General features: G+C 36.6%; 2 protein-coding genes across 2 annotated transcripts in view; one reads left to right on the top strand and one right to left on the bottom strand.

The window, feature by feature from the left end:
• Positions 1 to 1,345: 1,345 nt before the first annotated feature.
• Positions 1,346 to 3,502, top strand: LOC110035972 (protein EARLY RESPONSIVE TO DEHYDRATION 15). Its single transcript, XM_020740314.1, has 3 exons — positions 1,346 to 1,439; positions 2,628 to 3,007; positions 3,085 to 3,502. Exons 2-3 carry the CDS (start codon positions 2,644 to 2,646, stop codon positions 3,243 to 3,245), a joined length of 525 nt encoding a protein of 174 aa, XP_020595973.1. The 5' UTR covers positions 1,346 to 1,439; positions 2,628 to 2,643; the 3' UTR covers positions 3,246 to 3,502.
• Positions 3,503 to 14,840: 11,338 nt separating this feature from the next.
• Positions 14,841 to 23,975, bottom strand: part of LOC110028654 (DNA repair protein recA homolog 2, mitochondrial-like) — a gene marked incomplete in the record, with an annotated part of 37,482 nt that continues 28,347 nt past the window's right edge. The window contains 1 exon segment of the mRNA XM_020730596.1: positions 14,841 to 15,097.

The raw sequence follows: 23,975 nt of genomic DNA, 5'->3' as shown, positions 1-23,975 counted from the left end.
TCGGCCCTACACCTAGCCGATGTCAGACTTTTTTTGCCTGTGACATTCTCCTCCACCCAATCACGTGACACCATCGTCACGGGATCGGCTCCACCATCGACTCCACCGAACCATGGAGAGTCCACACACCCGACAGACAGCAATCTGCTTCGATGTCTCTTGTCACCTCCCAAAAGAGTTCTTAGGGGTGATGAGCAGCCCAAGACTTAAATACTATTTTTTTACTGGGATTTTTTTGTCTGGGACAACCTACTCGCTTTCTTTGATTTAAGAATTATATATGCAAATACATCAGAGTCGAGTTGCATCCATGTAAATGCTGCCAGACTCTTCCCAAAAGACCTGCAATAACTTCTCTTTTGCTCCGGCATTTCATGACAGATGGGTGGTCCATATGTAAATGGCCCCACAAGGCCAGGAGCCATAATTCTCTTTTATGTTTAATCCCACATTGTGCATTTAAAAAAATTCGATTAGGAACCCTATTTAAGTATAAAAATGAAGAATTAAAAAGTACTGTTTTCTTTTGCTCTTGATTAACATGCAGAAAATTTATAGGTTTCTCTTATTTTGAGAAATATTTAAAATAAAAATTTTTATCATTTCATATTTCTCATATTTTAAAAAATATTTAATTTCGTTTTTTTTGAAGTTAAATGATTATTTCATTTTATAAGTTTGCGTGGTTGAAAATCTGAGTTGAATTTTGATCATGGCTATTAACAGGTTGATTCAAACACGAGTTCATTTCGAGCACTAAAAATTTAGAAGAACATAAGAAATATGCTATAAATTTGCTCATGTTCGGCTCATTTACACTCGACTTTATTTTAATTAGCTATTTAATATCATGAACATTCAAAATTTATGATAATGGTGAAAGATATATGATAAAGAAACTAATGCCTTTCTTATGCTTAGTTCAGTTATTTTTTAATATATCTATATATATTTAAATGCTTAAATCTTCTATAATAATATAATTAAGTATTAAAAAAATATATTCATATCATATAAAAAATTACAATGATAAAATATGTTTATTAATTTAATTATAAATATATCAACATTTTATTTTTTTATTTGAGTAATTTATTTTAGAAGGTAAATACATTAATATATGGTTGTTATTGCTATTTTCAAAATATAAAAACTATTATTATTATTTTTATAATATTTACTGAACGCCAGCAAGCAGCGGTGAAAACGCGACGACTGGCAAGGCCACGAACCGGTTCGTCGGCTACTGGCAGCCGGTCATCCTTACCCGCTCCCGGTCGTTCCTAACCGGTCCCCGAAAGTAAGACTCGGCACCGAACAGACTCTCCTCCTCCTATAAATAGAGGGGGCTTCCCCTCCCTGCAGGCGCAGCTCTCAATTGGCCGTCTGAAAGCGCAAGATTTTCAGAACCGTGTTGTTATTGAGAAGAATTGGAGGAGGTAATTCGATTGCTTTACCTTTAAGAATAGACTGTTATAGATGAGTAGATCTATTGAACGCAGTTGATATTGGTGGATTTGGACGGTTTGATCGTTGACTGTTGAGTTATTAAAATTATTTGCTTGATCTGCTTAAAGATTGATTTCTTCGTGATGGATCATGGCAGATCTGTAAGTTTTTGGACTGGATCTGTGGTTTTGTTCATGGATCTGTCTGAAAATTGTTGAGGGTTTAAGTTATTTAGGTGGAGTTATGCAGATCTTAATCAGTTGATTGCTATATTTTTCTGGGAATTAGCAGATCATTTGATGGTGATGATCGGGCCTTTGATGTGTTTGTATGACCTTGGAACTGTTGGAAGAATTATTTTGATGCCAGTTTTGATGGATATTACTTTCTTGGATGTGACTTGTGAGAGTGTGATCTATGATTTCGAGGTCTAGGTTTTAGCAGATCGTGGAATTTTTTGGATGATCTGATTATATTATCTAATATTAAACCGATTTTATGTTTACATCTTTTATTAAGGATTTGAGGGGTTTCCGTGATTGTCTAGATTGTTTTGTTTTGGGACGATCTGGTACAGGAAGTGTGCGAGTTAGATCTACTCTTCGTTTTTCTTTTTCAAGCAGCTTATAAGCTTTTTGCGTTTTTTATTCTTTGATAGAGTTAACGGTGGAAAGCTCTTTTGTTGCCGGTTCGACTACTAGCATATGCTTCTAAATTGTTCTATGTATAGAAGTTGGTATTAATTAATCCCGTCGAAATTAGCTAAAAGGAACAAGTGGGCTCAGCCGTCTTTATTCGCGTACATGATTTAGACATCTTTGCATCCTTTTTATCGTCCTTATTAGAATTTCTGATCGGCAGCGTTGACGATTCGACGATCAAACTACTTGTTTGTTCTGATCTTTATGTTTTCCATCTGTTTATTGAGTTGCCTTCGTTGCATCTGGGGACTTAGGGTTGTGTGTCATTTTCAAATTCCCCTGACACATACTGATATAAGAGGTTACAGCCGGTCTTCTTCATTATTCGCCAGCTTTCTACGATTGCTATGTTGACTACTGTTTTGTAATGACTTCTATTTATTATTGATATGTTCGAGTAAAATTTCATTTTCATCAACTGTATTCACAAATTCTGCATAACATTCTTAAGAGTATGTGTTGCATGTCAACTTATAGAGAGGAGGAAAGTGAGATGAGCACCATGGCAGTTGCATCCAGAGCGGCAAGATCTTCCCTGAACCCAAATGCCCCACTTTTCATCCCTGCAGCATTTCAACAGGTCGAGGACTTCTCCCCTGAGTGGTGGGAACTGGTGAAAACTACTACTTGGTTCCGCGATCATTGGTTTCGTCAGCACCAAGAACAAGAAACTTTTGATGGTGATGAGGAAGAAGATGACATCGCCAATCTGCTTCCAGACTCATTTGACCTTGGCATTGCAGAAGAATTCTCCCATTTTGAGGCAGAGCTCGAGGAAACGGAAGCAGCCTTCCTACAAGCTTCTAAAGTAGAAAACGAGCTGGGTCGTGCCCTTCCGAAGAAGACTGTCAGGCCCAGTAAGTTCAGCGAACCTTCTTTTATAAGCAATTTTCATTCTTGTTTTCTGTTGCACATGGAATTGATTAATATTCAGGTTTTGAGGACACCGAAGCATTGATCAGGAGCCTGAGCCTGAAATCTCCGAAGAATGGAGCTGTTAAGCCTGTTGTGGATCAATCCAGGTACAAGGAGAAGCCGGCACAAGCTATAAGCCCCAAGTTCAGCGCTCGCCGCATCATCCAGCAACCCCGTTAGAATTACTGCTTTTTGCAGGATAATGGAAGGCAGCGATGAAGAAAAGTAGAAGCAATCTATCAGGGCCTAAAGGTTCTTCCTTTAATGTGTATTAGTGTAATTTCCTTGTATAGAAAATGAAGTCATGCTTTATGTTGTGCTGCAAACTGCCCCTTTTACAAGGGTGCAATGGGAAAAAAAAACGCTTAAAAAAAAAGAAAGCTGGTTGTAGTTAACTACTTGAAATAGATGTCTAGTCCTGCTTGCAATTTAGTTTTTCCAATTCTCTATATTAGCAGCTGTTTTTAACTAACAAAACTCTTGAAAGTCTGATTCATGAACAAAAACAAGGACGTGCGTCACGCTGATGTTTATTATGACCACAGCCCCTTAATGGCTTTGCATATGCCTTGTTCTACACTCAAAGGTAGTGCTGAGTCGGAAGCACATCAGCTCCACATATGGACCAAACGGTGGTTGCGTTGGATGGTGAAGTTCAGAGATTTATTACTCTATTTTTAGGCAACCTGACGATTGTGATGATGAAAAAAAATAAGGATTTTGATTCTCTTCGATTATTATCATAAATTATTCTATGAAATTACGTACTCTGCCCTGATATTTATCTAATTGGGACGGCTGGGAAATAGTCTTATTCAAATTCTTTCTATGAAAATTAAGGATTTGTTTGGCATCATTTTTTTTTTTCAAAAATATTTTCTTCTTAGTTCAGTTTTTGTATTATTTTTATTTTTATTATTTTATTTTTAAAAATAAATTAATATAATATTTGAAGTATTCGATGTTTTTCTTACTTTTTGTAAATATTTTTAAAAATAATAATTTTAATTTTAATTTGTAAAAAATGTTTTGATTTAATTTAAAATAAAAATTAAAATAAAATGGAAAATTAATTAAATAATTAATAAATGTGGTCCTACAACTTAGAAGGTTGTAAAACAAAGGGAGGACCTAAAATTCTCCATTATGGTTCATAGAATATTGAATCTTGATTTATTTGTGAATCACACTTAGAGTTGCAAGTTTAGTTCGAAGATTGTTAGTTTGACTTTTGCTCCGAACAAGAATTTATCGAAATAAATGAGCCAATATTATGAGATGGAACTTTGGATTAATTTTTTTTAAAGTTGCTTTAGATTGTACATTGATCTACTCGAACCGACTCATTTTATTTATAAATATTACTTAACATATAATGCGAAGCAAAATTGAATTATAACAAATTGAGCTATTTTCGAGGTGGGATTATTCAAATAACTCAAATTTGAACCAATTTGTTTTAATTTTGAGTCAGATTGAGCTTATTTTCAGCTCAAATGGATCTAAATAATTCAATTTCAAGCCAAATCGAGCTCTATTCCATTTCGAGCTGGCCCGCCTCAAAATGGAATATAACTAGAGATAATCTAATTTTGAGAAGCACTCAATTTATTTGGGAGGACCCCAACTCTACCTGATATTGGATCGTTAACAACCTTAATCACACCTCGAGGGAGCATAAGAAAGGAGAGAGAGAAAGAGATAGTCCACAATAATGAATAATAAAATATTTTGTGTATTATCCTTTTCTCATAAAATGCACTTCTTGTTTATAGGAGCGAGTATGTAATATATGATATTATAATAAAATATTTTGTGTATTATCCTTTTCTCATATAATAATATTTCTTTTTCTGCTTTAATAAAAGTCATACATGGTATTCTAGATATTTCATATGTATGAGTCTATCGCTCGAATGCCCTATGACTAAGCTAGCATGCCTTCGACTCGGTAAGGCCGACTCAGTCGACAAGAATGAATCAACATGGTCGATTGGCTGGAATTGATTAGCTTCGGGTCTACAGGGTTAACTCGATCAGCTATGCTCTGTCAATCGACCAATCTAGCCAGGCTATCACCCTCTATCCATAGACAAGGGGCTACTATAGGCAAAATGAGCGTAAATTATTCTAACTTAATAGATAGAGCATTTGTTAACAAGGGGGTCATTTGGGTTGATTTTGAGGCTCTATTGTGTTGTCAATTCTTGATCCTTGATGAGGAACTTTGGAGACGTCTGCGAGATTATTGGTGATGGCGAGGAATTGAATTCTTTTATGGGATTAAATCTACCAAGATATAACTCAATGCCTTCGTTCGGTTTTCCAGTTGTAGTTAGGTCAAATGCTTATCTGTCTCGCTCTAGTCTAATCACTTCGAACTTTGATTGTTCTTATTTTCCTTCTGCTTCTTGGTTAACCTTTGTCCTTGGCTCGAATGACTGCATTCAATTGAATAAGTGGTACAATTGGTTTCATGCTGATGAGCGCTCCTTTATCGTGCTTCATTTCATCTGGACTGTTGGATTCTTTAGGATTCGTGCTGACACATTCTTGATGTACTAAGAGGAAGGGCTAGAGTGCAACCTTATCGGACTAACACTGCAGATGCTAATCAAATTAATCATCAAGACAGGTCCCTCCTCTCAAGCAATCAAATTGTCAGAGTTGGATCATAGAATGAAAACATTGATGAAAACGGGGAACCATAAAATTAACCTAAATTAAATTAACAAATTTATAAACCACAAATCTTATGCATTTATATGTTTTAACATCTAAAAATTAATCTTTACATTCACAACAGTCGTATGTTAAATCTAAGATTGTCCTGTGAATCACATCTAAATAATATAGCGCAAAGCAAGAGAGAGAGAGAGAAAGAGAGAGAGAGAGAGAGAGAGAGAGGAGTGCACCATTGAACATTAGAATAAAAGAATTATATAACATTTTATTCATGAAATAATTCCTTATTTATAAACAAATAGAATACAAGAATTGAAGTACATTTATACTCCTACTTAAATAGAGTATGTACGGGTTATTCTAGGGACTATACTATACGGGCTCAGGGCTTTACTGTTGCTTAACTCGTTCGACTGGGCTGCTTAGTTGAATCGATCAATTCTGTCGGCGGGCCAGCCAGATGAATGGGGACCATCGACCAGTTGGTCCTTCAGGCAGGGCCGATCAACTGAATTCATAAAGTTAATCTTCAGGATTGATTTGGTCGGTTTTCGTCGAAACAATTTATGTTGATTAGGTTAATCTAGGTTATGATGCAGAGAGTGAGTTATCGTAACCCGATGGGTAGTTCATCATTTGAGCAAGGAGATCCCGCTTAGCGTGATTGAAGCTCATGACTCCATGATGCTTTGAGGGAATCCCAGTTGTCTCTTGTGTCGAGATGAGTCATTTGGGTATAGGGTATATTTTGTTGAATCGATTCAAATGATCTCTAGCTACCATAAATCAATCAGTCTTCTAGGTTGCTGGGTCGTTTTCCAATGGGCCTACCTTTGTCATGTCATTCTTTTTTAGGCCGCCAGATAACTTTGAGATTCATGCTAACACATTTTCCGTGTACATTATATTAAATTTATGTATGAAAAGAAGCCTTTTATCTTTAAAAAGTTAAAATGGTATTGTTTTGATATAATATTAAAGACTTTTGTTATACATGTAAATATAAAATTTAGGTTTTTGATATGTGAATACATAAGAATTGTCTGGTTTGTATGCAAAATGCTCCTAAAATTTATAGCTAATCTCCTACCTTTTACAGTATGCGAGACCTTTTGCGTTATACATTTTATGGGCCACAATAACTCAAAATTCTTATTAATCTCAATTTCAAGCTCATTATGTTACTTATTTTATATCCTCCTAATAAGCTTGTAAAAATAGAACTCCACAGCGGTTTTTATGAAGAGCTAACAACAGGATCACATCAATACAAAAAATGAGACTAGAAAATAATTTTATTCTAAGAAAGACACTTAAAATTAAAAAAAGAAAAACAAAAAACATAAATAAATTAGTCTTAGACTATATTTTACAAGGGGGCATATTGCAGCTTCAGCCAAAATATACCCCAGTCTAAGCAGCCTTGTATACAAGATTTGCCCTCCAGACCTAAAACAACTCAGGCATATTGCAGCTTCAGCCAAGATATACCCAACTCAACCAGTATGACTAGATTTGAGCCTGGAGCATCAAGGTTCTCTCTCAGACGTTCATATCTCCAACGAAGAGTCTCTTCCATCTTCTTCCATCCTCTCCACCTTCTGCACTCCAACATAAAGAAGTTCTCAATTTTGTCCAGAGATCAGGAAAGCGATCTAGGGATTTCTTGAGTCGGCCAGCTGCTTCCATGAGTTCTTAAAGGGGGATGTCAGGGTGATCAACCTCGCCACCCTCGCTCAAGTGTAGGTTGCATTCGCCTGACGCATAGTTCGCTATCATTGGCACCCCAACTAGATTCTCACTTACGTCAATCAAAGCTAGATCATCGTCCAAGATTACCAAAGTTGAGTCATTTATACCAAGAAATATCATAAAACAAATAAGACTTCAAAAAAAGATCAAATTCCATAAACAAGATTAAAGCCTCTCTTGCTCAAGAGCCGAATCCACTCAGGTATTCTAACTGATGTAGCACCCTCTCCCTGTAGCACCCATGAAAGCAGCAGTAGGTCACTATAAGCGATTTGAGTGACCAGGTCAACCAGAGGGTTTTGTGCCATACAAAGGTTGTTTAGTCATATCAAATGTCAGGTCAATCAGCTGAACATTTTTTTTCGTTTAGTACTAGGGATTGAATTACACGACCCACCTGATCCGACAGCCAAAGTACATATTTCATCTTCTTCACAACGATTTTCTTGTTCTTCTCACCTTTCCGGTGATTCCTCCCTTCAATTTCAAAACCACCACCAAGAGATCGTGAGACCCACTTGACCGATCGAACGATGCCATACGAAGTATGTAAATGAAGCCAAAATCGACCAAACCACAAAGCAGGCAAAAAGATGCTTGCATGATTCAAGAATGAGTCATTCAGCCAGAAACGGAACAAAAAAAGCATCCAAGCTAACCGCTACAATAAAGCTGACCCGATACCATAGTTTACTCTCCAGTAAAGCCGATCCAAAGAAAGATCCAATTCTATAGTATCTCCAACCATTCCATAGACTCTCTATAGGCTCCTCACCAGAAATCAATGATTGAAGCTAGATCAACCTTTCGACTCATACCAACCAAATTCAACCAACTAAGTTGATCTCGTTGACTCGAAACCAACCAAGCTTAACCCACCGAGCTAAAAAGTAGCTCCACGATAAGCCTATACATGGAAAAACACCAATGGAACCCTACTATAGACCCCTTCCAAATAGGAATAAAAATGTAATATCATCATTGCATCATCTCATCTATAAATAAAGAAAATATTTTATCAATAGAGGAGAATTGGTCACTGTATAAACAAGGCTCAACAATATCTTAGCCATACCATAAATGACAACTCTTACAAAAAATTCTGAGAAAGCTGACCCCAGCAGTCAGCACCAAACAGAATACGTATAAGATGATCTGCAAGCATACAGTGCGATATTAACATCAAGTTGAATTGTTACATCAGCAATAAATTGAATAGTAATTTGATTCAGGATATTATTCTATTCTAAATTTGATCAGATTGAGTTCTATATACAATAAATTTATTTTGAGATGATTAAAATATATAATAAATATATTAAAAATTTTTATTGCAATCTTCATTAAATTTCAACCAATAAATTCGAATTCAATTTTTTTTTTTTTATAATCATAAGTTATGAGAGCGGAAATTAAGATAATCAATAAGATTCAAATGAACTCATTAGCTTAAAAGTATTTCAAATGCCAACAAAAATGTATTTTTTTAATCACATTGTTGAATTTTTTTAGGATGTCCAGTCACACATTATACCTGTGTTTGCACAACCTAGGAGAGATCAGTGTGAGTTATGCTTTTAATTTTCGATTCTCGTTTGATGAAGCTGAGGAGATGGATCTTATGAGAAGAGGGGGCATGAAAGGCTCCGTGAGTCACAACACAAGAACCCCCGAAAAAAGCCCAGAGAGTCGATTCTCCTCATGTCCCTTCCTCCCTATGTTTTATATGCTCAAGAAAATATTAAAAATACAAAATTTGTAGTACAAAATTAATTCACAGTTGACATGTATTGTAAATTTGATCGTTTATATTTTATTTTAAAATGATTTTATATTAATTTTATGTTTTTGAAATGTGTTTGCAATGTATTTTGAAGAATTCAAGTTAAAAGTTTCATGGGAGCTTGAGAAGTTGAGAACTGAGCAAAATAGAGGAGCAGCGCCTGAGCACAGTTATGGAGCACCCAAGCACCCAAGTAATCCTTTCGAAGTGACATGACAAAAAAGCTGGAAAATAGGCACTGGGTTGGTGGCGCTTGGCTAAGCACAATGACCAAAGTGCCTAAACACTGTATATAAGGCCAGATCCTGTTATAATCCTCCTCCTCCAACTTTTCAGCCTTATGGTGATATCGTCCAGCCAATGGAGGAGAATGATAACGAGGATGATGAAGAGTAGTTTCATGCTATAAATTTTCTGGAAACTAACTAGATTCTGCTAGTTATTATTGTATTTTCATGATGTGACTTTACTACTTTCATTGTTTATAGCTTTCTCAGACTATGGATATTTGTGTTTTGTGATGAGATTATGTATTTGTGTTATGTTATGTTGAAGACCTTTTATTTATGGTCATATGTTATAACCTGCACTCTCAGATGAATTCAGTGTTTTTAAATTTGTAATATGCTGGATTGAACTTTGATTTCATTTCCTATTTATTTCATTATCAGTCTGTTGTGATCATTATGTGTTAGTATTTCTTGTTATACTTTCATACAATATAAAAGTGCTATTTGCTAATGTGTTTTTAGTCGTATAAAGTCTTAAAAGTTAAAAGCAAACTAATAATATGTAAAACATGTAAGTAAAGCTAACATGTGCTTTTTGAAAGATTGGGAAAACATAGCATTTCACTGATCACTGATCCCTAACAACAGAAATACTTGTATTTATAAATATTTCCTAAATTCTTAGTTGAATATTAACTAAATATAAAATGGTAGTTCAATACTAAAAAATTTAGACACTACTTAAGTTAAATGATTTGATTTTTGGTTACCATAACTTGAACTACAAACTTTTGAGTTAAGTTAGGATATTAATAAAAAGTTAACTTGAGAAGAGGCTTAGAATTTAAAATCATTAAAAAAGATAAACCAGATATAGTAATTCCCAACAAAAAAGACAGAAAAAGGGAAATCAATAGGAAAAAAAAAATGAGGAAACAAAAAAAATATAAAAAAGATTCACAATAAAAGGAGAAAATTTTTGGAAAATTTTGGAGAGAAGCATGAGTTGAAGCCCATATTAAAAATTGGTGTCAATTTCTCTTCTAAAAGTTAAACGATCAATAAATTTCCTAACTAAAGCTAGAGACTTTTTTTTTTCAAAGATAGTAACAGGATTAAGATGATTTAATTACATAAATAACTAAATTATATGATTAATATTAATTTTATATTAATTAAGCTTCATATAAGTAATTTAAAATGATTGTATGGATATTTATTATTATGTATTATATTAGGATATTAGAGGGCACTGTAGAAGTTCAATATGAAGGAAAAACAAGTCCACTATTACTATTATACATCTTTTGTACTATTGGGAAGCATTGAATAATTAATCACTCTTCACCACAACACCGAAATATTCTAATTTTGAGTTTTAAAGTTAATTGAGGGCAAGTAATGTTTAGGTTTGGAAGAATTCTGTGTACTGAATATTTGATCGTATATGTTCTATTTCAATATGATTTTATGTTAATTTTATACTTTTGAAAAATATTTGTGATGTATTTTGGAGGATTCAGGTTAGAAGGTTCATGGGACTTTGAGAAGTGAAGAATTGAGCAAAGCAGAAGAGCAGCGCTAAGGCACATGCATGGAGCGCCTTGGTGACCAAAAAACACTTTCGAACCAGCATGAAAGGGAACCCAAAAAATAGACGATGAGTTGCTGGAGTCTTAGGGCCATTACTTAAGCTCCTAAGCTCTACTTATGAGGGCATAGGCACCCAGAACTTTTGCATGTAAACCGAGCGGTTAGAAATGAGTTGATAGACTTTGAACTTTGAGGCGCTAAAAACCACTGGCTTGGTGCTAATTCACACATTTTGATGATTTGTTCCTTCGCAAATCAACGCATGAACCGCTCAAAACATCATTTACGGAAATATAAGTGAAATATTACGGAAGAAATAAAAATGAACAAATTTTTGGTGTGAGAGAGTCGAGTGCGGAGTTTTTATGAAATTTTTTAGTAAGGAATTGTTCTTGAATATTCAAAACATCATTTAGAGGAAGAAAGACAAGTTTTCAATCTTCTTGGTGAATTCCATCAGATTTTATCATTTCAACTCTTGTTTTAAATCTTTCTAATGAATGAAATGTTATTAGAGAGCGTATCTTCTTTTCTTCCTTGAATTGGTAATGTAGGAATTATAAGTTTGGTTTTTCTGATAAATTAAACAGTAATTTTTAAGTTTAGCCTATAAATCTCATTTACATTCAACGTGGCAGTTGGTTGTTAAAAATAGTTGTGATCTCTGGGTTTCAAAAGAATCATTAGTCGAACGACTAAGTTAAAACTATTTAACTTAGGAAAATAAAAATATTGCTTCTAAGTTAGTGTCATTCAAAAAGAAAATAAGAATCCTGCGCTAATTACTTGAATTAGGGAACTAAACACGTATGATTACCAAACATTCTAAGAAGTCCGAGAGGATATAAGAAGGAGAATTGCTCGTGATCGTCCCCACAATTTGAAACACTTAGTTGCACTTAGATTTGAACCATATCATGGGAGAATTTTTCAAGTGCTAAAAGATCTCAAGTGTATTCTCACCTCATTAACTTAGATTTCACTTTTAAAAAAAGTGGCATTAGTAACTTTTAAAAAGAACAAAACTTTGAACCTTCGGGCTAGATTCAAAACTAGTAAACATAAACTTTTCTGTAAAGAGTTCGCTCATTACTCATGGGATCAACACAGGAACTCAAATTTGTATACTATTTGAACAACACGTATACTTAAATGCATCACTAGTGCTTTGCCGCATTTGATTTATATCATCGTCTCGATGAAGCGCGATGTGTATGTAAGTCAGTTCATGAATCAATTTATCATAAGGAAAATGCAAACCAGATTGGCAAGCTAGTTTGCTAAGTCAATCAGACATATCAGCTTGACAGCCAGTGTAAGACAGCTGACACATCGACAAATAGAGTTGGCAAGTTGCCTCAGCAGAAACTCCAACAACAGTCATGTCTTGAATATATTAGCTAATCGGGCCCACGAGGCCTACTAGACGCAGGCTTTGAGCCATTAAGGCTAATTTTTTTTGTGCACAAATAATAATTCAAGTGCCATAAATGTAAGAATCATCATTTAGAATATCCTAAAAATGTCCCCCTTAACTAGCTCCTTACGATCCTTTTGAGAGTGAATCTTCACATAGATTTCTTAAAATATTACTACAGATTGCACAAAAAATTAAAAAAAAAATTGCATGAGAGAATTTTTACCTTGAAAAAAAAAACATTGGTCTTAGCTTTAAAAAACACACGAAAAAAAAAGATGAAAATGCTTTATGTATATGAATATATTTTTCTTATATTGTTGCATGCCGAGGAATTAGCGGTTGTAGAGTGATATAGTAACGTCTCATATATTTTTCTTATATTGTTGCATGCCGAGGAATTAAGTGATATAGTAACGTCTCGTTGTTGTACTAATATCCAACACATGCACAAAAGAAAAGAAAAGTTAAAAAGAAAAGAAAAGTTAAAAGAGGGGAAAACATGAGTTTTTACGTGAAAAACCCAAAATGATAAAAATCACGAGACTTGATCGAGTTGAAATGATTCTACTATATCAAACTAGTTTATAAAATTTTACTAGCCTTTGACTAGCCGAAAATAATATTACACAAGTGAAGATTATCGATGCAACTTCAATTTGGGGAGTGTTGTAATGACTGCTATGAAGAAAAACGGAAGGTAGATGTCAAGTGCCAGAAATTATGATGATATTGTCGTTGGTGGTGGTGTCAATAGGTCGATGATAATATAAGATGTACTGCATTAATTATTTTATTTCCTCTCTTTTATGTACAGAAGAGAAGAAAAATTAGAGGAGATGCTCTGAATTGCTCCCCTTCTCTTTCTCTCTCTATTCTCTTTCCATGAAATCCTATAACTTGGAACCCCTGAGGATTCACTTCCCTCCGACTTACCAGAGATCAGAATATAATACGTTTCCTGAAGTTCCCCCAAAAGAATCTCGTCCATCTCTTTCTCTCCATCGCTCTCTTTACAATACAAGTTTTTTTCATTAGGTTATACGTACTCACGAACAATATACCCGCATCTAAAATGATTCAACAATCCTAAAACAGGTTCTCCCGGGTTGTATCATATATGAGCTCACGAACAATACGGGATCCTATGTCTTGAAAAAATTCAATATTTACATATATATACGACTTTTTAAACTTTAAAATTGTGATATTATTGATGTGTGATATGAAAAACTCGTGCCATAATTTTCAAAAGCAAGTCTTTGTGAGATATTTAAACGTATAGGAATTAGGTGACATGCATGTAAATGTGAGATATTCAAAAGCAAGTCTTTGTGAGATATTATGAGCTCTGGAATTCTGGTTTTTACTTTAAGACGAGTATATATTGAAAAATATATATATTTTATAATGCACTCATTTTAAATCACATGCAAATATTTTAAAATTCATCCTAACTAAATATTAATCTATAATATATCTTTGTTAAAGCGAAGAAAAGAAAAGATTCGAGGATTGGTGTGTTCCTCACCAAAATAATGACATGTCAACAACGACAGCAACAAACCTTTATTCGACTAAGTGGGGTTTGGCTACATGAATCTGTTGTCTCTTTTTTCTTCATTGAATCCGACGGATCATGATGGGTACATGTCACTCATCCAATTAGTATTCTTGCCGATGGGATCCAATACACTGGTGCTGGTACGATAGTCGCCCATGAAATAATTAGTCAAAAATAATTAAAAAAATCTAATACTAAAGAGGGATACAGCTCAGCTGAAAACTGAATATTACTGAAAAAAAAAAAAAAGACAATTAGGTACAGTGCTTCTCATAATATCTCAAGCTCCAACAAAGAAGATATTATATAATATCAGCAAATTGATTAAACAATCAGTCCTTCACAAAAAATGATTCACTGCAAAATATCTTCAGGACATTGATATGTCATGTATCTGTTTTTTTAAATAATTTAGTGAAGTCTTTCCTTTATCTCTTGCTTCTGATTGAATGATTTCATGTGTGAATTAAGCCACAAAAAGTATAGATGTTTTTCAACTTTTTTGCTCATAGTTTGAAACTAAATAAAATTCTCCAGAAAAATGGGGAAATAAAAATCTATTTCTGTATTCAAGCTAAGAATCACACGTATTAAATTTGGGAAGATTTACATAATACTCAACATCTAATTTTTTTTACATATATGTACGTAATCTCACATATACAGGAAAATGTGCATTTCACTTTTTAAAAATTAAAATAATAGATATTTTAATGTGATTGTATGTACCAAAACTGTCAGCATAGATCGCAAAGCAATCGAACGGGCCAAATGACGGTGAGACGATCGAGCCGTGGTATCGTCCTACAACCAACCACGTGATCAATAATCGATTGATTCAACTATGGTGATAGATCAAAACGACATACCACACAAGTGATCCCGACCGACTAGAACACCAATGGGAACCTTTTATCTCGGCCAATAGACCGATCCATGTTTACCGTGCCAGACGAGATCGTAACTCGACCAGATGCCTCGACTGATCGACACACGACACAATAGCCACTCAGTGGTCGCCTCAGTCGGCCTAATTCATGCAAATTGGCTAGATAAGTATCACTATATTAGAATTCAAATTATAATATAAATATAGTATGAAATCTATACGACTAATTAGAACATCAAATGAATTAAGAGCAATTTCCATAACTGCTCCCTCCTTTCTAAAATTGTACAAAACACTCCTATACAAATAGGAGGAAAAAATAAGAATAAAGGAATCTCTCCCAATCTCTCTCGACAGTGAATTCTACGATTATCCCACTCTCTCTTCCTCCTCCGTTTGTTCTAACCCTTGGGGGCTGTTCGCACAGGACAATACAGGATTCCATACTGATATTATTGATTTGGTTGGTATAACTACAAATTTAAATATTATATATGTAAATACATAAAATTTGGGTTGAATGTATGTAAATGACTCTAGTTGATATATACCAAGGGTTTGCTCATTCAATGCACACATGTGAACCTTCCCTCAAGAATGAATGGTGCTTCACAATTAAGACACGTTGATGAGAAAAGACTAAAATCAACTCACAAAGACTATAAGCAATGTTTAAATATATATAAATAATATAAAAATAATATCTTTATCAATGAATAATTTAATTAAAAAGGAAGTTAAAAAAAAAAAACCCCCATACTAAATCAAAACATTATTGTTGAAGGTCAAGTATCCATTCGTTTGGTTGGGCCAAGTGAACTGTATGTTCGAACAAATATTTTATTAATAATTATAAAAATATTTAGTTTGGTAAAAAAATATCTACACGTCCGAACGGCCAAGCACTGGGCACCACACCGCCTGCCAATAATGTGTATGGCAACATAACATTCGGTGATTGACCGTCTGAACCTGCATTGACACCAGCATCTGATCTGCGGACTGTATGCTATCCAACCACACGAATTTTCCAAAAGCTAGCCGAAAAACGTAACATTTCACCTTTTCCCCACTATCGACTTTGAAAGCAGCTTTTGGCTGATTGCTTTATCTGCTTTTGATAAAGCGAGGAGAATGTGACACTGCCAAACACCACTATCCTGGGTGTTCAATAATTGCTTTTCCAGCAACAAAGCATGAAAAGCTCAAGCAGATAATTTATTATTATTATTATACAACCTTCTCAATATTTATGTATTTATATATTCAACACCAAATGTTTGATATTTATACTTACTACAGCTTTGCGTCATATAACCACTGCATGAAAATTAAAGATCAATTCTTATGTTTATAGGTATCTAACACCCAAAGTTTAAAATCTATATTTGAAAAAAATAATGATCGTCATTTTTCTTTATGTGATGTAAAAATTTTGAATGATATGCATGTAAATATGAATGTTATGAATGTTTAGGCATGGTATGTATGTAAATATCAATGTTTAGCCTTTCGTTCTTAATTTTATAACACATTCATTTTAACATTCCTATCTTCCCATGAAGTGTTAAATGAAGCTTATCATTGACTTTATGGCTAGAGAGCCAGAGATGCACCATGATAAACAGTAATTTGAGAGAAGCCTGTAACCCTTTATTCAAAGAATGATGCCATATTTATAAAGAAAGATGATACAATATGTGAAGTTATTCTAACTAGTTATTTTATGTATCTCCTACAAAGCATGAACCGACAGAAAATATAAGCACATCAATTAACATTTCCAATAATGAGGGTCCAACTAATGTTTCATCAAAGAACAAACTCACAGCATAAATTGTTTTCTACTTTCCGATGCTTCTATTTTTACATTGCAGTTAATATTTTCTTTTGAAACTTGCAAGTGGCTATCGGTGTCATTTTTTTTATTGTTTTCATTGATTTTTCTCTTTTTTATTTTAAAAGGAGTCGTCAGCTTGTTAATCGTTGTCTCATTGATTTTTCTCTTTTTTATTTTAAAAGGAGTCCTCAGCTTGTTAGTATCGCCAGCTTGTCGATCATCGTTACTTCCCTTATTCAAATAAATCTCCCTCCCAAAACATATCAGTGATTTGAAGAGGAGAGGAACCGAATAAGAAGGGACATATGACAAAATGACAAACAAAAAAAAAGTAAAAAGTGGAGTCTATATGCGATAAAAATCGAAATGATAGGTCAAAAATGTCCGCCTAAACAAGATCGGTCGGAGACACCTTAAACCAATATACGCGAAAGAAGTATCTACGTAACCTACTCATAACCAAAGAGTCAGGTGTATGTACCTGTTCTGGGTTCAAGAGCTCTCCTAGAAGAACGTGTTCCTACTAGTTAATTACATCTTGGGAGATACCTAAGAATACTCTCGATAGAAGGAGTTTCGCTTCATATAATCATAATCCTGAGGTATAGACAATTAAAGAAAGGTTATTTCGTGTGGGAACAATCCCGATGCTTCAAAGCTCAGGTTAAGTCATCGAGCAGAGAGTCAGTTTCTCATATCCCGAATTGATAGCGACTCATCGGCACATGGGGCCCACGAAATAACCTAAATCATCTTGACGGAAATATCCCAACACGTCCGGGCCATAAGGGCAGATGACAAATCGTCGTATCCCAAATGGGCGGCAGCTCATCGGCATCAAGCCGTCAAAATGATATCAACAAATTCAAAAGAGGGACAGAGCACAAAAGGGCTCAACAAAAAGAAAGACAACCCTAGAAGGTAAAGGTAACTAGGTCGGGGTATCACGAACCCGTCATCCATAGCTCTCTAAGTCTACCTGGTCGTGAAGGTAGTCAACCCAACACGTCCTGAGGTTCCCGGTTAGTAATCTATCAATGGTGTCGTCCACGGGAACCTCGATAACCCTAAGGTCAAAATAAGAAAATTTTATCCTATGACTATGAGCTAGAGCTTCAAGAGGTGAGACTTATACTTGTCGAAGTGGCAAGAATGCCTCAGGAAAGAAAAGAAAGTTGAGGTTCAACTACAAAGTTGAAAACGCTCCAAACAAAAGGACTTATACCCCGCTAGGTTGGGAAATCTTCTAACACCTTAGAAACATTAGGCAACCTTCTATATAAAGACATGTTAGACCAGTCAGGTTAAAGAAGTAGAACGCCTCCTCCCCGGGACATGCAAATATGAACGCAGTTATCTAAAACGGTATTTAAGTATTGTGGAGGTTCTATTAATATATGTAGGAAAGTAAAACTGCAATTTTTAAATCCAGAATATTTTAATCCTAAATTTTAATTATTTTGAATATCTTATTTAGGATTTTGTAGAAAATTAGAAATTTCCTAAATAGTTTATATTGCATGGTGATCCTAGACAAACCAAATAAGAAAATAAGGAATACAATTCAGGCAAGTGTAAGCATGCAACATGATGCAAATAACAAAACAAGTCAAATCAAAATAATAAACAGTCTAGTACCGCTGTGTCGACAACATATCTCAAAAAAGAAAAATACGATCAAACTCCGCATATACATGCCCGGTCAATATAAAAATGTTGATTTAAGATATGGGGCACGGGCATCTGCTCCTAATCCCCTCCACGTGGTTCCAGAGCTAACGTCTCGAAACTCATGCCTGCATTTTATTTCTTCTACAGAACTCTCCTATACACTAAAAAAATACATAGGAAAAGAAAAGACGCAATCCTGCATGAAAACAAGCGCTAGCGGGAAAACTCACATGCATATGACATATAACAAAAAAAAAAGACGCAATCCTGCATGAAAACAAGCGTTAGCGGGAAAACTCACATGCATATGACATATAACGAGTCATGCCATAAAAGTGAGGGAGCTAAATAGCATCTGCAAGCAAAATGGTCAGAAATCATCACATGCTCCCCCAAAACAGTACCTCTGTGTGCATAAATAGGCATGACTCCCTGCAAAAAAAACACTTTAACACACTACCACACATATACAATATGCAATCACACCACAAACACAATGCAAAAGAAAGATATCTGGCTAGAGCAACCAATCCAGCAGAAATCCAGCAGAGAACAATAGTGAGAACAATAGTCAGACATAAAAAAAACTACCTAGCACCCTAAATCCTAGCCTAACACACCATCTAACAAAAAGTGTGTCAACCTAGTGTCTAAGTGCGAGGTAAGTCTGGGTATAGTATGACTTTAACTAGGTCGCTATACTGAACCCATCCTAAAGATCCAAAGGATCTAAAGGGTGTCACGAAGCACTGAAACAAGTTAGATCTATTAAATCTTTCGCATAGTCATACTCATGTCAATCCTGATGACTTCACTCGCATTGCTCCCCGAGATCAACCCAGCAAGCAATGCTTGTTAAGACATCATGACCAACACGGGGTCACTCTCCCAACGAGTAGGACAAGTCATTGAGGAATGTTCAAAACACAGTAATAAAGAAAGCCCACATTGTGATTGCTCGACCGAAGTACATAACAATCACAACAGGCGCCCAAAAGCGCGAACACAAACCATACAAATGAATGCAATGATACTACATGCAACATGACACACACAAACGGGATGTACCAATAAAACAGACTATCTAGAAAGAGAAATTACACTTGCTCGGGGACCGGGACCCGGTATGCCATGCAACTAGCAGAAACCGGCTATAGATGAGTCTGCATCAAGTAAAAGAAAACATGTAAAGGGAAATTACACCTTACCCGAGAGGCACTCACCGAGCACACATGCAAACATGCAGGATATGCATCAAACATATGACAAGTGCACCAAAGTCGTGGGGATCAGTATGTCAAGACGGCGGGCCCAAAAGATGAGTATGCCGAGGAGGCAGTGACTTGAGGATGGACATACCGTAGCGACAGAGGCCTGAACAAATGGTATGCCGAGGAGGCAGTGACATGAAGATGGGCATACCGTAACGACAGTTGCCCGAACAAATAGGTGTGTCAAGGAAGCAGTGAACAAAGGATGTGCATACCGTGACGGCAGTGACCCATGCAGAGTATGTCGCGGAGGCAGTGACCCGGAGATGGGCATGTCGTGATGCCAGTGGTCTGAACAAAAGTGCAATGCAAACAAGTGATGATGCTCATGCAAACGAACAAACAGACACACACACACAAACATGTAATACGATCATGCACAATATGCAATAACATGTAATATGATGTAAGTGATCGGTCGACCGGGTCGTCGTGGTTGGTCGGGTCAAAGTAATCGGTCGACTTGACCAGAGCAGTCGGTCAAACCAAAGTGATCGCTTGACCGTGTCGGGGCGTTCGATCAAACCAAAGTGCTTAAATGGCCATGCACATGAGATGCAGTAAGATCCACACATCAAAAAAATACAATGAAATGGTCCCTGCACATGCAATGAAACCCAACCTCTCGACGACACGTCGAACTCGACCTAACGACCTCGCATAGGAAACCTAAGGTGACACCCTTGGATTTGCGGCATCACCCCCTCCAGCTTTGGCATGACAGTGTGAAGGTTTTCCCCTTCCGATTTCTCGTAGCGGAAGCTCTCCACTATTCATAAGTCAGATTAGCTACAAAGTTTTTTCCGCTCTACGAACACCCATGATCTTATATGACGGACTAGCTATAAGTTTTTCCCGTCCTCTAAGATCAGACTCAATTAATCCCTCCAATGGAGATTAGGAGCGTAAAAATCGTGGGAAATTAAGATTCTGACCCTTTGTGTTAAAGCTTAAGACTCACAACAGGGAATCACTCGGCTTCGTACAGGGTGTTTGGTCATGCACAGGAAGTCCTAACCTAAAGGCTAGCTCTAGATAAATCAACGGTAATCACATAGATACGTCATCGTGTCGACTCACGTCAATGCACGTACCCCGTATGGGCGATCGAACTCACACTCTTAGACAACACTAAAACCTAGGGCTAACTAGGAGTTAGGAAATCTCACCACCGTGATGGTTGCGGGCGTGTTTTCTTTGTTTGCTCCAAGCTATAGACGCCCGGTGTTCGATCTGTGCTCAAGTGTGTCTCGCAATGAGCCAAGCAATGAGAAAGATAGGAGGTAGTGAGAGCAAGAGAGCACGCGTCCAACGTATCTCGCAACAAGCCACGCAAACAAATGATCCAGCACATGAGGGAAGTTCACTTACCGGTGAATCTCACTACAAAACACAAGGAAAGTAGGAAATAGCAGTGAGGTATGTAAGTATTTGGAATAAATCATCCTAGCATATGAAAATAACACCAAAATGCACCTTGGTGAGGAGTTGACGCGCTTCCATATGTCGCAACGTCGTCGCCGCTCTGATGAGGCTCCCAGCTGAAAGAAAGCGTGACGACAAGGTTGTCGGTGCCCCTAGTTGAGAGGAGCGAACATCGTCTTAAAGATCTCCCTGTGAAGGGGAGAAAGTGTGGGCTAAGTCCCCTAAGGCCTCACCTAAAATGAGAGAGCATCAGGTTTGAGCTGTCAAGCGGGCGGACGGCCTGCTGGAGGCAACAGATGGCCGGCAAAAAGGAGATCCGGCGAAGGTGGTTTGACAGCAGGCGGCGTTAAGGATAACACAGTCCCAGAAGGAGCAGCATAAATGCTCAGTCGGCGGGTGGAGGAGCTTCGGTGCGACGGCGACGAGGCTCGCAGGTCTTCGTTGGTAAGGAAGGAGCTGTTTGCGAGAAGGAAAAGGGAGTTCGCGGCTCGAGAAAACGCTGCAAGACGGATGAGATAATAGAAAGAGAGAGCTTGCGCGGGATTTAACAGAATATAATTTTAGCATAGCGTTTTTAATTCTTTTTGGGTGAGACATGATAAAAACAAGAGGTATGTGTGAGCTTTTTTATTTCCCTACGCGCATGCGTGAGAATATGATATATATATTAATGAGATGATGTGAGATGACATAAAAAAAGGAGAGCAACAGTTGCATGCGTGAATAATTTAAAAGCAAAATCCTTCTCACATTTTAATAATAATAATAATATTATTACTATTATTATTATCATTTAATGCTCGTGCATTGTTAGTCCAGACATGTCATCGCAGCAAAATAAACGTACTTCTTAGGTAAAATCAACATTTCAGACACACTGGTGTGATTTGCTTTGTCATCCGGGGCCATCTGGACAATTTTTTGAACGATTGGGCACAAAAGGATAATTCATACAGTTTTTGCTCGATCGCGACGCCGTAGCAAAATGGACGCCCCCTAGGCTGAAACTGACGTTCTGAACACACTCGTGTTGTCAGTTTCGTCGTCCGGGGCCATCCAAACAAGCTTCCCTGACGATCAGGCCAATTCGAGTCAATTTCGCACGCGACGCGACAAGTAATATTCATTGACCCGATCAGAGTCGTTCGATGAACAGAATGTCAACCGGCCTTTGTTTAAGTGAAATTCAAAGTATAGCAAAGCGACCACGGCTACGTGTCCCTCAACGCAAATGGGTGGGTCTCGAGCCGATGTCTCAAGCTACGTGAAACAATAAATACATGAAGCATGAGCTTGATATGCTTAGATGGACATCTCACACATGTGACATAAAAAAAATGATGCCAACAAAGGACCCCAACAAGTGTGTTGCGCCACTACGGCACAATGCACTTTTTTGCAACATCCTCAAAAAGGATCTCTTTTGAGAGTTAAGTTGACATTCTAAGAGAAGACAAAAAAAACCTCAACCAGGCTGAGTAAGCTGGCAAGGATATAGTCGAAGGTGTGGCTAACCAACCGAAACCGGCCAACCATAAAAATAAGTTCAAAGGCCATAAAGGTATAACCTAGAAGGGCGGTTCAGAGGCCGTAGATGTATAACAAAAAAAAAATCCCAACCATGCCAGATAAACTGGACAGGGTATGACTGGGTTGATGGTCAACAATCGAAGCTAACTGTCCACCAAAAAGCTCAGCCAGGCTAGATAAATTGGATATGGAATGGCTGAGAAAAGGGCTGTCTAACCTCACTCGAAACGACAGATCGATCTGTCTGACCTATCTTTCGAAACGACAGAATCGATAAAACCCCGCACCTGACCTCATTGGTAATGGTGGGGAAGAAAGCTCAATCATCTTGTGTGACAAAGTCTCCTGTTATGTTTCTCTTATTTTTAAAATTGGTCGGTTTCGACTAGCTAGTCACACCTTCGATCATATCCTGTCCAGCTTACCTGACCTGGTTGAGGTTCTTTTTGTCTTCTCTTGGGACGTCAACTCGACTATCAAGAGAGACTTCCTTTTGGAGGATTTTGTTAACAAGTGCACTGTATCTTAGTGGCGCAGCACACTTATTGGATGTCCTTTGTTGGCATCACTTTTTTATGTCACATGTGTGGGATGTCCACCTAAAAATATCGGGATTATGCTTCATGTATTTGTTGTTTCCCGTAGCTCAAGACATACGCTCGAGACCCACCGACACGAATTGAGGGGCACGTAATCAGAGTCGTTTTGCTAGACTTCGAATTTCGCTTAAACGAATGTCAGTCGACATTCTGTTCATCGAACAAATCTGATCGGGTCTACGAAAATTATGTGTCGCGTCGAGCGCGAAATTGACTTGAATTGACCTAATCGTCAGTGAAACTTGTTCGGATGACCTCATACGACGAAATGGATTGCCCGAATGAATTCAGAATGTCGGTTTTAGCTTACTAGATGTCCATTTCGCTACAGCTTCGCGAGCAAGCCAAAAATGTGTGAATTATCTTTTTGAGCCAAATCGTCGAAAAAATTGTCTAGATTACCCCGGATGACAAAACGGACCCACCAATGTGTTTGAAACGTCGACTTCACCTAAGAAAGACATTCCTTTTGCTGTGAGGTGTCTGGACGAAAAATGCACAAGTAGCATTAAATAATTATAATAATAATATTATTATTATTAAAATAAAAAAAAACTATATGACAAGAATTATCCTATTAAACTATTAACGCATGCACTTTTCTCTCTTTTTTTATCTCATCTCTCCCCATCACGTTAATATATATATATATATATATATA

The sequence above is a fragment of the Phalaenopsis equestris genome, unplaced genomic scaffold (genome assembly GCF_001263595.1).
Source record: "Phalaenopsis equestris unplaced genomic scaffold, ASM126359v1 Scaffold000002, whole genome shotgun sequence".
NCBI lineage: Eukaryota > Viridiplantae > Streptophyta > Magnoliopsida > Asparagales > Orchidaceae > Phalaenopsis > Phalaenopsis equestris.
The sequence above is the reverse complement of the archived record's forward strand: the minus strand, read 5'-3'. Positions and strand labels throughout refer to the sequence as shown.